Here is a 15,710-nt window from a genome sequence, read left to right on the forward strand (position 1 = left end):
ATGATGCAGTTTAGTGATAAAATAGAGAGAAAATTTGTCAAAATTCCTTAAGTCTAAAAAGCTTATAACAAAATGGAGGTGGAAAGAGAGATTTCCTCATTTTTTAATCTGTAGTCTATATGTTATAGAGCTATATTAACAAATACTGCCAGAAAGTTTTTTTGTCCATTCTTTGCTAGTTACATCTTTCTCTCCAGTGATACTTGTGTGATAATTGATTATTTTAAAATCTTACCCAGCATGAAAGATGCAACAACTGCAACGATCGAAATAAAGAGCCTTGCCATCTTGATGCGTTGGTTTTTGGTTTCTGCTTAAAGACAAAAAGAAATCCTTCCACCCAGGCGATCGGATGCTGTTTGTGGTAGAAAAAAGTGATGAAGCTTTGGTCAGGCCAGATTTTATACAGACAGGTGAAGGGAGGGGACAAGAGCGGGGTTTTCCAAGTCCTTTGTCTTCATCTTTACCTTGGGGGAAGAGTCACTCAGAGTAAAGGAATGTGCCACACGATTGACGCAGTGATCTAACTGAATACCATGACCTGTACAAACTGCCTGAGCTGGTTGTTCAAGTTAAAGAGTCAGTCAGTAACCCTAAATTGTATCACAAGCTTCAAGTTAGACATCATAGGGTTTTTTTTGTTGCTGTAATTTCTTGATTATCTGAAAATGGAGAAAATACCAATATTCATATCGTTTTACTTGAACAGTGCAAAACCCTGAAATGTTCAGTTTACTATAACATACACAGCAGAGTATCACATATTTCCCTTTGATATGCTGAAACCACAGAATATCGGGTGTTTTAGCTTGAGAAGTGACTGAAATTAGTTTCTGATGATCAAGCGATCAATTGCTTCATATAGTTGTTGCAAGGGGTTAGAGTGAAGTAGGAAAACAGGAGTTTACTGTATGACGTCTGTGTACTGAAGAGAAAATATGAAAACTACCCAGTCAGTTTGTTATCAAATTTTAGATGTTGGTTCATACTTAAAGCAGTCTTCTTATGAGCATCTCCTAACTTTTAAATCATTAAAAACTCCAGATCACAAAGGCCAGACTACACTTGACTCAGGGAACACTTCATTTGAAAGGGCATTTATATAAACATCGTACTTTGGTTATTTACAGACAATTTATGATGATTATCTTTATTTCCATGCAGTTTTTGCTTGAACTGCAGATTTCCTAACACACCAATAATGTCTGTGTGCCAAAACCTGAATTCAGGACAGGGGAGTGCCGTCATACCAGCAGTAGCACTATCTTCGCGGTTAGGCACCCAAACCTGAAGAACCAGTCGGTCCTGCAAGATGGCAACGAGCCGAGAGACATTTAGAAAGAAGAAACCAGATCACTCTCGTAAAACCACACACGGGGAAGTTCTTTTTTTTTTTTCCCAGAATGGATATTTATTGCATTCTTCAAATTGTCTACACAATTTTTGCGCAATTCAGACACAGAATTTTACTTTAATGATTCGTGTTAGATAGATATCTAAAGATGAGCCCTGACAAATTTAAAATTGCTGCAATTTCAATTTCCAATATCTGCAAACATGAGTTACATCACTTTCTCCCCATATATACATTCAAAACTAGCAAGATGAACAGAAGCTTTTCTACCACAGTCTATGAGTAACGTGCAGTGTGGATTTGACACGCATATCAAAAATAAAACTCATTAAACACAGAACTGGTGGAGCCATTTGTGTCGAAATTAAACCAGTGAGAACAAATGTAATCATAGACACAAGACCATTTACATTATTTTAGCTACACATTAATAAAGCTAACAAATGTCAGCAAGTGAAATGAATAGAAATATAAATGTTCATGGGAGCTTTGAGCGCTATAGATTATATCATGACTCTAAAATGACTATACAGTGGGTCAAAGGCAATAAATTAAATGGAATAGTTTGACATTTTGAGAGAGATGATGATTCCTCTTCTTGCATAGTGTTAAATGAGAAGAACGATACCTCTTGTGTACGATAAACATGGCGCTACAGTCAGTAGATGGTAAGCTTAGCATAAAGAGCCTGGCTCTGTCCACTGGTTTAAAAAAAAAAGAAAGAAAAATCACTTACCACCTTTAAAGCTCACTAGTTATGACTTACTTGTTTTTACACTTGAGATGAAACATGTTAATTAGTGAGCTTTAGTGGTCATTTTTATTTATTTTTTTTAAACCTTCAGACTGCACCATGCTAGCTGTTGCCACATTGGCTGCTGGCTATAGCTTCATGTTAAACGGACAGAAATTAGTTTCAATCTTCTAATACAACTCTTGGCAAAAAAAAAAAAAAAGGGCAAATAAGCACATTTCCCAAAATGTTGGCTTATTCCTTTAAATTGTAATGGTGCTACGTAACCTACAAAACCAATTTAGTCACACAGTGAAATGCCCAACATGTGATTCACTTATCTAAACATTTTACTACTCATTCAAGTTAACTGTAGGCTACCTTAAACTATCAACCCTCAACGTACATGCCGGGACAACTTACTGATTAATCAAACAATACAAAAACAAAAAAAGGGAGAATTTCATTTTAACCAATATTAACATGTGGGTGAAGTACAATACACCTCAAGAACAGTTAACACAAGACCCATTTGGAGAAAAAAAAAATGCATGTTTGAGGAGATAATTTAATCCTTGTAGTGCTGATGTGTGTGCAATATGTAGTGTGTTGTATGCGTGTGAGTGTGTGTACATTGCGTCATCTGCTGTGTTTTCTGTCAAACCAAGATGTTGGCCATGAACAGAGCAGTGATGGTGGCGAGGGCCAGGCTCAGCCCAGAGTTCCCGGGCAGACCGGGCGCAGCGTTGCACAGGTCGGTGTTGCAGCATGTCTTCATCACGGAGTAGATGGTGGCGTTTGAGTTGCCTACGTCCGTGTTCTCGGTCTTGTTGCACTTGGCCACTTGGAGACAGCCTTTCGTCTTGATGTCCACAAAGCCCACTGTGTAGCGAGAGCAAACATTCCATCACCATCTATCGTTCGTTGTGTCTACATGAAATGGTTGCACAGTGAGAGGTAGCGCTGCGTGTTGTTGGCTATAAACCTTTTTTTAAACCAATCACAGAAAAACAATGGAACTTCGCTATGCTAGTGCTTTTTCTTTCAGTCACAAAATCCCACGTTCCTACTGAAGACATACATCTTTAAAAATGAACAAATAAATAGCTACATTTCTAAAAAATATAAATTGATTGAAATAATGGTTTTAATGTTTCATGACATTATGACAATAAGAAAAAGATATATCAGCAGACTACTTGCCAAGAGAAATCAAATAAAAACTAATTTTAAACTAACTACTTCAGCTTCTTTGCCAACTTGCTAACTAAAACAAGTTTAAAACGCACCTTTAAAAGACAACACCTAATGTTGAATGTGTAACTGATGACTCAGATTGATTGGCAGCTCACTGGTCACAAATTCACTTGTTTATTAGTTGCCAAGTTATTCCCCTTTGGCTTAAGTGCAGTTACATATGCCTTCTGAGAACGCAGTGGATACATTTTTATGCGAGTGCTGACAACAACCCTCCTTTGTGAGAATGTCGTCTGGTGAGATTTAAACTCCTGAGCTCCTTACCTGCTGTCGCGACGCCACTGAAGCATTGTTCTCCACTTCCACATGTGATTTTAGACGTAAGGCACAGGCTCCCCAGGCCAAAGTCGCATTTGTAGCACTGCAGAGCTTGAACTGATAGCCACAGATAGTTGGGGGGGGGGGGGGGGGGGGGGGAGAAACGTAGGATTAGCATGATTAGGTTTGTAACAAGCTATAGTCAAGAGGTTAAAAAGTATGGTGATAAATTTGTCTGCACTCCAGTCAACATCTCATGTTTGTCTGAAACAAACAAACAAATTGCTGAGACTGTTTCAGTGTTTACCAACCACTCAGATGATGCTGTTTGGGCGGTAAAAAAGGTCTTGCATGGTTGACTATGAGATAATGACACAAAGCCAGTGATCATGGACGAAGACAAATGGGTGACCTTTGACCTGTAGCACAGGTTTTTACGGTGGAGGTCATACCAGCATTTGGTAGCACCTGATTCAAACACTTGTTTTCTATTAAAAGATAAAATAAAATCAGAACCCTCACAAACAACCGTGACTGTTCCCAGTCACCGAAAAATTATTGCAGACTACTGATAACAGAACCTATACATTTAAACCAATTAGTTTGAACGGCGGGAAAGTCAGTTTATAGTCAGGTTTGTTGACAAAAACCTGCCTTACAGATAAAGGGTCTAAAAAGTTGGTCATAAACTAAGCTCACATGACAGAAGCAGGGGTTTTAACAACTGCACTACAATCAAAGTGGACAAATGTAGCACGTAGTGACGCATGTGAGGAAATACAATTCAATGTATAAAAAAAATAAAAAAATCATACAAATAAGCAATAAAAAGGCCAAACATTGATACACAACCACAGCTTAAAAATTATTTTACTCCTAATGATTAGTTGACTTGTAATGGAGAGTTACCAGAGCCAGTGAAAACAGTTGTAGAACATCTTCAATGACTCTGGAGAAGCTTTGCCAATTCTGAAAAATCTGGGTTTATCTCTGCAAATGTTGACAAGAAAAGTCGACATTCAAATTTTTAGAGTATAGCCTCATTTATTTGCAACTACAAGAAATCAATGTACTTTTCCATCTGGGCAAACAAGTGATTCAAGTGTAACATAATAGATGTGGACTAATGAAGTACATTGTCTGCTTGTATCAGTTTAACTTCAGGTAGATGTAATCGTATATATTGTGACTCAAGACAAAACAAACTAACAAATGAAACTGCGGTTTTGGAAAAGAGAAAGATCTTACATCTTCCTGGAACTTTCTCACCACTGTTCACACCTTGTTTTATTCTTGGATCAACAGCACACACAAAAAAAGATATAATTAAATAAAATCAAGAACAAAATATAATGTAACCACACTTCCGTCTTTTACCGGGAATGCTGGGTCAAACAAAGAGACGCCATTAAGTTGAATGTCAGGGGAAATGCAGATTCCAGCGATCTGCGAACATTAGCCTGAAGCCAGCTGAGGTAAAAAATGTAATTAAAAAAAAAAAAAAGAAAAAAGTGTATCCAATTCATATTTAGAAAAATCTAATATAAACCTGTAAACTTTATTTGTCACTGTAACTCTGATGAATGCAATTACTTGACAACAAGCCCTCTATTAAAATAAATGGACAGACGTTCATGCAACTTAAGGTCATTTAGAAAAAGAAAACTTAAAGGAAAATTGGAAATGGTAATCTGTACATAAAAAACTGTTCCATTTTTTTAATTTTATTTTATAGATTGACGTAAACCAACTCAATGCTTTCACGGTGACGCACCAAGCCTGAAAGAGGAGTGGCCATTGTGAAACTGTGTGACTCATTACTGGGAGGGGAGAAACTCAACAATTAGAAAGAACAAAGGTAAAGTTTTGTTGTTAGAAACCGGTCACTCCAGTTCAACATCGGCTTTGCATGAATGCAGTCTTTGTGGAAACTACGCACCAAAGCCATTATACAAAAAAGTGTCTGGAAAGTTTTATATTTTGTGTTTGATCAACATTATTTCATTTACGTTAGTTAGTTAGTTTGTTTGTAAAGCCCCTCTGATCACCACCCTGGTATTGTTTTGACCTTGTGAATCCGTGTGTGCATGTCATTATGGCAAAATGTGGTCCTGGAGACATCTACTGTAGCGGGAACTACCACAGAAGCAGTTTTGGGTGTCTGTCTGTCTGCAATATCGCCACAACTGGGAAAAGATTTAAAACTTTACAGGTGTGTAGTTGAGATCAAACCGAAAGGCAGAGCTCGAAGATGAGTGTAGTACGAGCAAGGGCGCCAAAAGTAAGGGGATGGGGAGTGATGAAGGGGCTGTTGGCCATTGTGATGACTACAAAAAAGGGAATCCGTACACTACAGTAAAAGTCACAAGTAAATTGTAAAGCTCAATTTTGTGAATTTGAACCAGTGCCTCCTCATAGCCGCTATATCTAGATTGGGAGCATTTTGATTGCCTCTCAATGGCTCTCACCTCGGCGATGCGTCTCACAGCTAACAGTGCATGTTGACAGAGCAGAACAGTGTTAACCTGAGGGGGAACTGGATGATGGGCACTATGCTTCTGGGATGGCGTAATCAGCTGTAACCGCCGTATGAGAGCAGTGGAGCTGCTGTGAGCCAACCAGTGGGACACGCTCACATGCACCGATATGCATGGCATGCAAAGGCTAGGTCAACAAAGCTCGCATTAATTACAGCACACACTGAGTGAGACTCATCTGATGTTTTTATTGTGAAATATGTATCTTCACTGCTACAAAAAAGAAATGACTTTAAAAGCAGGTGTTATGCAGCCACAAGTGGCAAATGTAACAAATGCCAAATAGTAGATAATAAAAGTAGTGTAGCAACAGTAAAAAAAGAAACAGATAAAAAAAAAAATTAAAAAAAAAATGTTCAGCTGCAGTATCTTATCTTTGCCACCATTAGCTACAGGTCTGCTACAATTTGCTTTATTAGTTATTCTGCCAATCATTTTCTTGGTTAATTAATTAATGTTTTGTATGAAATATTAGTTAGTCAATTAGGTCTGGCCAATATAATGATGAATTTATATATGATGAATTTATATATTGAGATATTCTGATACACACTTATATTGTCTAAATTGATAAGCACATACTAACTCAAATCTCTCTCTCAAAATTAAAAAAAAAAAAATCGGATATTAAATATTTACAGGAATTCTGCTCGTACTTAAAATCAAACTACTGCCTTAATTTGATTTATCTGTATTTCTGTGCATGCATGTAAACAAAGTCCTTCAGTCATTTTGCACCAAGGCTCTTAAATTAATGAGAAAATACTCTGGACTTTTCATCTGTGAAATATCCAATTCACACAGGAGTATATAAAAATAGTCCTTACCATGTGGTCATTTCATTTAGAATATTTATTGAATTAGCAGAAAACATTTCATATTGTGGTATATAGCATAGACATGACCTATATCGGGGTTAGATATCACCCAGCCCTAATTAACATAGCTTTATTTTGTTTTGTTGTTTACAATATATATAAAAAAGCTAGATGCAGCAGATGTTGAACATGACTTAATCATTAAAATTGTTGCCAATTAATTTTCTGTCAAACAACTTATCATTTGAACTTCAATGATAATTATGGATTGGCTTACTGGAATTTCTTTTAAAAAGGCTTACTCTTCATCATCCAGGACTAAATGATTGCTTGTTTTGATATGGTGCTTGAACATGATGATTAATCTAACATGTTGACGCAACTGTCAGCTCATATCAGCAAACATGTGGTCTCAAATTAAAGTGTCACACTACATTTACAACAACTAACATGCAACGCGATGACTCAAGTAGAGGGATGGATGATTACACATTTAACTCGAGTATATGATATAGAGAAAGAAAAATTTACTGTGAGATGATTGCTGAGCTGACCCATCATCATTCACCATTACTTCACACTCTGTCATTTTTTCAGGGTGAACATTTCAATAAAATATAAAAAAATGACTTACTTAAACTGCACCACAAACGGGAGGGTTATGAATTGAGAAATGTTTCAAACAAAAAATGTGTCAGAGATGTATTCATGGGAACCTATATGATGATCCTGTGGATCAGCCTGATTGCAATGGCAATTTGTATGTGATCATTCCTGTTCTTTACTTCAGAGAAGAAGAAAAAACAACAACAACACAGCCACACCTTTGTACTCAAACAACCCCACACCCTGTCACCTTGGTTTCGGTTACACCCAAATTCAAGTAGAGCTGATCATTTACCTTAGTTAATCCCCATTACATGTACACTCTTATTGCTCCTAGTAATATATCAAACACAAGTAAAATATATTCTGTTTATGATAGATACTGATTCCTTCATCTGGGAGACACAAAATGTCCAACACCTCTAAAAATAAGGGGAAAAAATAAATAAAAAAATGATATATGACTCACATGCTTTTACACCCTTACTAAGCAATATAGCACAATGTCGGCACAATTTATTTGGTAAATCCCAGAAACTGTAAATGTCATGTGATATTGGTGTTGCCACACCACGCAAACACTTCATCACTCTGCAATGCAGTCCGACCTGTCTGACTGAGCCATCTGATCCAGAACCACCAGAGTCTGGGGCAGTCAGGTGGTGAAGTCACAAGGGAACAGTACACCTTAACGATGTTCAATTACAGCAGTGTTTGTTCACTGAAGTGTCTCAACATATAATTGGTAGCGTCTTCACCCGCCCAGTGTAATTGCAACAGATCGTCTGCACAACAGCGTCTCCCCTTAAAGAGCCGGCTCTGGGTAAAATATGAAGTAAAGTCTCCTTTGTATATCATACAAAAACAGGTGCAGTCAATCACAATTGACAACAAGACACAATAGGTTGAGCGGATTTGGCATGACAGAAGTATCACTACATATTTTGAGGATTAATAAATCATGATAGACGGCTTCTTGGCCTTCCTGCCCGAGTTGAATAACATTGTGGCATAAAGGAAAAACATTTTTCACTCATTATCGGGAACTCATGTGGTGCACATTGACGTCATTTCCCTCATCGATGAGATCAACAGTCTTTCAATCAGGAGTCCTAAGCCAGATGTCACAGTAACCGGCAGGGGTGGGAGGAGCCTTTTAATCAAGTTAAAGTTGCAAAGCAACATTGTAGACATACCGTTGTTACAGGTAGAGGTCTGCATTTAAAATTTTATTTAAGTAAAGAATGAATACTAGAATTTGTAAAGAAGAAATTGAAAATCAAGAGATGGATCAGAACCATTATTTTGATTAATGACAGTAGTTAAGTTATAAGAGCACTGTGTTTACTGAAGTGACTTTTGATGATAATATTTGAATATTACAGAGAGTTATTCTGCGTAAAATTGAGCAAATGTCAACCAGTTTGATAACCAGGAACTCTGGGGTGTGGCAAGTTACGTAACCCCCTCAATGTGCAGTGTCAGCCTTACACTGCCCTCTACTGCTCTGTCACTCAAACTACAGGTTAACCCTTCAGGTTCCACCACAAGAACATGTTGAGGAACCCAAAACACAGAGGGGGAAGAGAGAAAAGTAACAACCAACAGTTGCTGAGTTTAAAAAGGCTAAACTCCTGTTTAATCTAATACTAAATAACAAGAAAATAATAAAAGTGACTGCAGAGGAATAACAGCTCTGATGTGGTTGATCGTGTCTTGGGCATTGTATTAGTGCCTAAGGAAGAGTCAGCCCTCAATTTCTCCACCTGAGGGCATCCTTGTTGCAAAAGATCTTAAAATAGTTAGTTATAGGTAACAAGTATTTAGTCTAGCGTCAGCATTTAGTCATTAACTCAACAACAGCGTGTCCATGTGTGACCAACAGAAGCAGCTGAGCAGTGACTCAATTCAGCTTTCCTCCAGCTGACAAAAAAAAAAACATTTTAAGGTCCAATTCACCAATAAAATCTTTGTATTATTTCAGACTGCCACTGCTCACCATGGGGAACAACTGTGAGGAGAAACACCACCAAGCTCAAATTAAACTCAATGTGAGTCATGTGCCACAACACCAAGCTCACTGGGCACGGAAAACTAAAATGAGGCGGCATCTCGTGAGATGAATATGTAAACAAATTCATGAAAAGTAATGTGAGGGCAAATATGTAAAGACTGCCTTCAAAGCGTCTGCTTGGGATAATAATCATCCTTATACCTACAACCTCACAATAGGTATAGGCAAATACACACGGGCGGGTCTGGAGTGTTGTGTAAATATAGCCTACTTAAAGCTCACAATGACGAGCTCCATCATTGAAGGATGGGATTAGACTGATGGGAGGAGAGTTTTTCAGATTAAAACGTTTGTGGCTGGAAGATACTTTTCAAACCCTTTTGAATTCAGAATAATAAAACATTTAAATGTGTTCAATAAAGCATAAAATAGTAACTTGCAAAAATGAAAACTCAAAAAAAAAAAAAGGGGACACAAAGGGATACAGAAATTGGTCAACAGTCTCTCTAGATTTCTCCTCCCAACCTGACCAATTTAGGCTACAGACATCTGGATTCAAAAGTAGCCAAGTGTTTTTGTCTATTTTTCTGCCAGCTGGTGCTTGGGGAAACCGCTCAGTAGCCGTTACTGCCATTGGCAGATGGCATTTTGCCATTTGCCTTTTACTGAATCACTCTTCTGTCACAAACAACTATTTAAGTAGGGTTTGTAGGCCAAAAAGGTAAAAATGATCACCTTAAAGTATACAAAAGCAGCCAGAATGGGACTATAGTTTCCTCTAGGTAAGGTGTGGTTTGAAACAGGAGACCAAACAACAGAGTTTGCGGGATACAGAGGATAAAAATGGACTACAATAGTCCCAAAACACAATAGTACAAGAACAAATGGTCGGTATAGTGCACCCAGTCCATAGAACTTGTATAGAAGTGGAATTTGAGACTTGGGCAAAGCCTCAACTGTTACAAGGTGAGGAATTTCTCATGCAATGGTTGTCAAGTTGGGACATGATTCAGGCTTTTAATAACTTGTGGAGAAGAAAAAAAAAGGAAAGAAAATCCCTGTAGCACAAACAGGCTGCCTCACCCTAACCTGTAATAACAGTTAAGCCTGGGATGTGCTGAGGGGGTAAAGATAGGAAAACTCGGCAGCTACTTTGTTTCATCTGTGGGAATCTCTGAGTTCTGTTGAATCTTTAGTCCTATAAAAACAGGACAACATTTGATTTTAGGGCTAAAACCAACCAACTTGTTCCCGACTAACCACTTCTTCTAAAAAAATGCCAGACACTAGTGAAGAACTCACATTAAAAATTCCCAGAGACCAAGACTGTGTCCTCAAATTTCTTGTTCAAACCAACCAACAGTCCAAATATTCAGTTTAAAATTCAATAAACGGAAATCAGAGCCTGTTTGACATTTTTGCTTGAAAACTTACTGAAATGATGAGCCTAACCAATGCTCAAAGCAGTTCATTGACGTCAGTCGATCAATCAGTTCAGCTCTGATTGATTCAACTGGTTATCCATTACTTTTAGACAACTATTTCAAATGTTTATCTATTACTCCTAGTGGGCCGTTTCAACTGCTGATTCTTTAAGCTAGCCATTTGTTTGTTCACGAGGCTACTTTACCTATTTCAACAGTTTATCTGTTACTGTTAGCGTACTATTTTAACAGTTTATCCCATTATTTTGTAACTATTTAAAACAATTATATCCCATTTCTACCCCAAATCAGTTGGGATGACTGATGGCTCTTGCCTGTATTGAGAGAAACAAAAAGTGTTTGGATGTAATTGTGTCCACTTGTCACAAAAGGTGCCCACATCTTGTTTCGGTCCTCCTGCCCCTAAAATGATGTGAACACATCCCTGCTGGTGTACAGAGTGAACACACCCAGTCAAACAACAGCCTAAAGGTCTGCAGCCTTTCAACACTGAGCAAACCCAATAAATGCACAAATACGGGCACACTTGGGACACACCCTTCACGTTAATAGTCCAACAAAATGTATTTACTAGGATCTGATCAGTGTTAAAAACACAAGATTATTTTTCTCGTCTACAACACTAAACTAGCTCCATGTAAAGTAGAATATAGATTTAACATAATGTTATTTACAATACTATTTATAAAAAAAAATTCTGAACACAGCTGTGGCGCACTAATGGGAATCCGACCTCGATAAAAACACAGCCACACCAAACTCCATGCGGGAAAACGATTTAAACGTTATCTCTGTAACATAAGGCTGTTTAGTTTAAATACATTCTATTTTAGAGGTCATTATAAAAGTGTCATGCGTAAAACAAATGGTGAAAACAGCGTGCGTATGATAAATCCTAATTCATTTAGGGTATTTTACTTACCGACTGCAAAGCAGAATCCGACTGCAAGAAGTTGGAGAATAATTCTGTTCATCTTGGAAAACGGAACGGAACGAAGCCACAAACTCGACTTTCAGGAGAGGCCGACTGCCTGTGAAGACTCAAACCGTTATAATTTTTGATCAGGCAAACTTTTTTTCCGCGATTTATAATCTTCCACCTCCCATTCAAACGTCACCGGTATCCAATCAGAGGAGGTCCGCGGAGGACGTCCACCCAGTTCTTTTCTCTTCGAGCTCTCTCACCTGTGTGAATCACAGGGGGGGGTATTACATTCCAGTGGGAAGTTAAAGGGTGGGAAAGCCGGGAAGACTGGGGTTTGGGGATTTTATGGCGAAATTGTTGTATTAAACCCCTCATGTGTCATTACTATACACCTATATGGACATATATAGTGATTTGATGGTGCAAAAAAGTGACTTAAATGTTATTTCACGACCTTTTAAGCCACTAAGTCATTTATTCAAGCTCTGTACTTTATACTTGCAGTTACTCGCAGGTACGCACCTCTTGTTCAAAGAGGCCGAGTAAACAGACCACATACAGAATCCTAATCTACTGCATCACAGCCTTTAAAATTTCCTGGTAAGTCAACAGGTTGAACAATGAAAGAGAATGTGCGTATGTAAATGTCAGGTCAGTGAAGTTTAAAGTTAACCTGGTCCGTTTTAAAGGAGTAATGTAGAAATTAGGTTTATTATGACACAGTAGACAGCCTCGACTTTGGCTCTGTTCTTTACTCTGTAACACACTAAACAGCAGCAAGGGCATTTTATACAGTATAAACTTCTATTTTTTATGTTACATGGCAAACACATTTATTATTAAGTCCACTCCTTATAAACTTACTTACTTATACTTAGTCGGGAATATTTCCATTGGTTCTTAGATTATTTCTGTAGTCTCCACATCGGTAATTTTAAGAGGAAATTGAAAAAAATTAATTAAAAAAGAGGATGAAATGAAAAAGAAACAAAGGGAAATCTAAAGAAAATAAAAGGACATTGCAGCAACAGCTTCATGTCTTGGTGGATCTCTCCTCTGTATTTCCAGTGCTCATGTCAGCTAAAGCACCAATATCATCCCACGGATGTTAAACCACTGCAGAAAACACTGAAACTGATCTGAGATTATGCATAAATGATACGCAGTCAACTCTTGTGCAAACCTGATGTTCAGAGCAATATTTTACTCGACCTGACTAACAAGTATGTGTGAGTACGAGAGGAAGTCAAGAAGTCTTGATTTCACTAAAATCATCTGCAGGTTTTCCTTGAGGCGGTAAACACAGCGTGGAAGACCGGTTCCTGCAACAACTAATAATGCTGCATTTTCGTTAAGATTGTAACAAAGCATGATTTAAATTTTGAAAATAATGTTCAGTATGAATGTCAAAGCCTGTGGTTGTACAGTTTATCACCTTCTGTAAACCTATGAGTGAAAAGTCTGCATGAAAAGTTCAGGTTTGTGAACGTGATGAATAGATTCATAGTTGCAGAAAATAATTTTAAAGTCAAAAAGCATTTGAATGTCAAAGTGAAGATACAAAACGAGCAACAGAGGTGCTTTTGTGAACATCTAACTAAATATTCAAAGCAGAAAACTATGTGAAAGTCAAAGTTCTCACGCTGTACAACTAAAGATTTGATCATGTAAAACATAAAAGCTGTATGTGGTGCAAAATCTATAAAAATGTAACATAAGTTAACCATCTTAAACTTGCAAAAGAAAAAAAAGAGTTGTACTTTCTGAACACAGCAATGCTGTTGACACTACAACAGAGACCAACCTTAATAAAACACAGCCACACCAAACTTCATGTCATGCAACGTCAATGCTGATGGAGAAATATTGTACATAACGTTCTCTCTAAAATAGTAGGTTGTTTGGTTTATGTGACATTTAAGTTGCATACAAACATTTAAATAAAAAATGTTCTGCTTTCAGCTGCAAAAAGAGGCACCACAAGTCATTCTCTAGTTACAGTGAGGGAAGTTCTGTATCACTATATCCATAATTATGTTCATCTCAAATGTAAAATGTCAAAAACAAGGTGACGTCAGATGTGGTTTTAGCTCAAACAGGTTAGAAAGAGGTAAACAGACATGTTCACAATGTACATAGCCTGTAGAAATGGCTCTAATGTCATCACTAATCAAACACTGTAATATCCTCTGGATAACAACGTGTTTAAACAGCTTGGCTTGTTTGTTGCCAGAAGAGTCAACTGTCCAAGTTGAAACAGGTTTCAATCAGGACTGGATTGAGGAAGAGAGGTCTCTGAAGATTCTTCCTTCCTTGATGTTAAACCACTGCAGAAAACATTGAAACTGATCTGAGATTATGCATAAATGATACGCAGTCAACCCTTGTGCAAACCTGATGTTCAGAGCAATATTTTACTCGACCTGACTAACAAGTATGTGTGAGTACGAGAGGAAGTCAAGAAGTCTTGATTTCACTAAAATCATCTGCAGGTTTTCCTTGAGGCGGTAAACACAGCGTGGAAGACCGGTTCCTGCAACAACTAATAATGCTGCATTTTCGTTAAGATTGTAACAAAGCATGATTTAAATTTTGAAAATAATGTTCAGTATGAATGTCAAAGCCTGTGGTTGTACAGTTTATCACCTTCTGTAAACCTATGAGTGAAAAGTCTGCATGAAAAGTTCAGGTTTGTGAACGTGATGAATAGATTCATAGTTGCAGAAAATAATTTTAAAGTCAAAAAGCATTTGAATGTCAAAGTGAAGATACAAAACGAGCAACAGAGGTGCTTTTGTGAACATCTAACTAAATATTCAAAGCAGAAAACTATGTGAAAGTCAAAGTTCTCACGCTGTACAACTAAAGATTTGATCATGTAAAACATAAAAGCTGTATGTGGTGCAAAATCTATAAAAATGTAACATAAGTTAACCATCTTAAACTTGCAAAAGAAAAAAAAGAGTTGTACTTTCTGAACACAGCAATGCTGTTGACACTACAACAGAGACCAACCTTAATAAAACACAGCCACACCAAACTTCATGTCATGCAACGTCAATGCTGATGGAGAAATATTGTACATAACGTTCTCTCTAAAATAGTAGGTTGTTTGGTTTATGTGACATTTAAGTTGCATACAAACATTTAAATAAAAAATGTTCTGCTTTCAGCTGCAAAAAGAGGCACCACAAGTCATTCTCTAGTTACAGTGAGGGAAGTTCTGTATCACTATATCCATAATTATGTTCATCTCAAATGTAAAATGTCAAAAACAAGGTGACGTCAGATGTGGTTTTAGCTCAAACAGGTTAGAAAGAGGTAAACAGACATGTTCACAATGTACATAGCCTGTAGAAATGGCTCTAATGTCTTGGCTTGTTTGTTGCCAGAAGAGTCAACTGTCCAAGTTGAAACGGGTTTCAATCAGGACTGGATTGAGGAAGAGAGGTTTCTTCCTCCCATTTTGAGCTTGATGAATGAGACACAGAGACGAAACGGCCTCACTTCAAGCAGAAGACTTTGGATGAGGTGAATTATTCACATGAGCAAGTCTGTTCTTGCCCAGAGTTTGTTCCCGGGGACCTTTTGTCTGTCCCTGTTTGAGTGTTTGACAACAAAAGTATTTAGGGAATGAATGATGAGAGGATCCTTAGGTGAAGCAATTACTAACGTCTTCCACAGTTTGTTTGTCCATGTCGGTCACAAAAAGGCAGACGTTTTTTTGGGTGGTGGGCATGTTTGTTGTAGTTTAATGATTATC

General features: G+C 37.6%; 1 protein-coding gene across 1 annotated transcript; it reads right to left on the minus strand.

Moving 5' to 3' along the window:
* Positions 1-1,353: 1,353 nt before the first annotated feature.
* Positions 1,354-12,084, minus strand: LOC137872806 (prostate stem cell antigen-like). The gene is made up of 3 exons (XM_068711260.1): positions 11,945-12,084; positions 3,609-3,719; positions 1,354-2,969 (listed from the first exon to the last, which is right to left on the minus strand). Exons 1-3 carry the CDS (start codon positions 11,994-11,996, stop codon positions 2,746-2,748), a joined length of 387 nt encoding a protein of 128 aa, XP_068567361.1. The 5' UTR covers positions 11,997-12,084; the 3' UTR covers positions 1,354-2,745.
* Positions 12,085-15,710: the final 3,626 nt, after the last annotated feature.

Source organism: Cebidichthys violaceus, unplaced genomic scaffold, assembly GCF_023349555.1.
Source record: "Cebidichthys violaceus isolate CVI_PGR_0920_01 unplaced genomic scaffold, fCebVio1.0.p SCAF_16, whole genome shotgun sequence".
Classification (NCBI taxonomy): Eukaryota; Metazoa; Chordata; class Actinopteri; order Perciformes; family Stichaeidae; genus Cebidichthys; species Cebidichthys violaceus.

What these genes read in the sequence shown, in the direction of transcription:
- LOC137872806 (XM_068711260.1), bottom strand. Translation starts at nt 11,996, where the DNA reads ATGAACAGAATTATTCTCCAACTTCTTGCAGTCGGATTCTGCTTTGCA. An exon ending in CGGATTCTGCTTTGCAGTCG is followed by an intron (nt 3,720 to 11,944) that starts GTAAGTAAAATA and finishes TGTGGCTATCAG; the next exon opens with TTCAAGCTCTGCAGTGCTAC. An exon ending in CAGTGGCGTCGCGACAGCAG is followed by an intron (nt 2,970 to 3,608) that starts GTAAGGAGCTCA and finishes CTCGCTACACAG; the next exon opens with TGGGCTTTGTGGACATCAAG.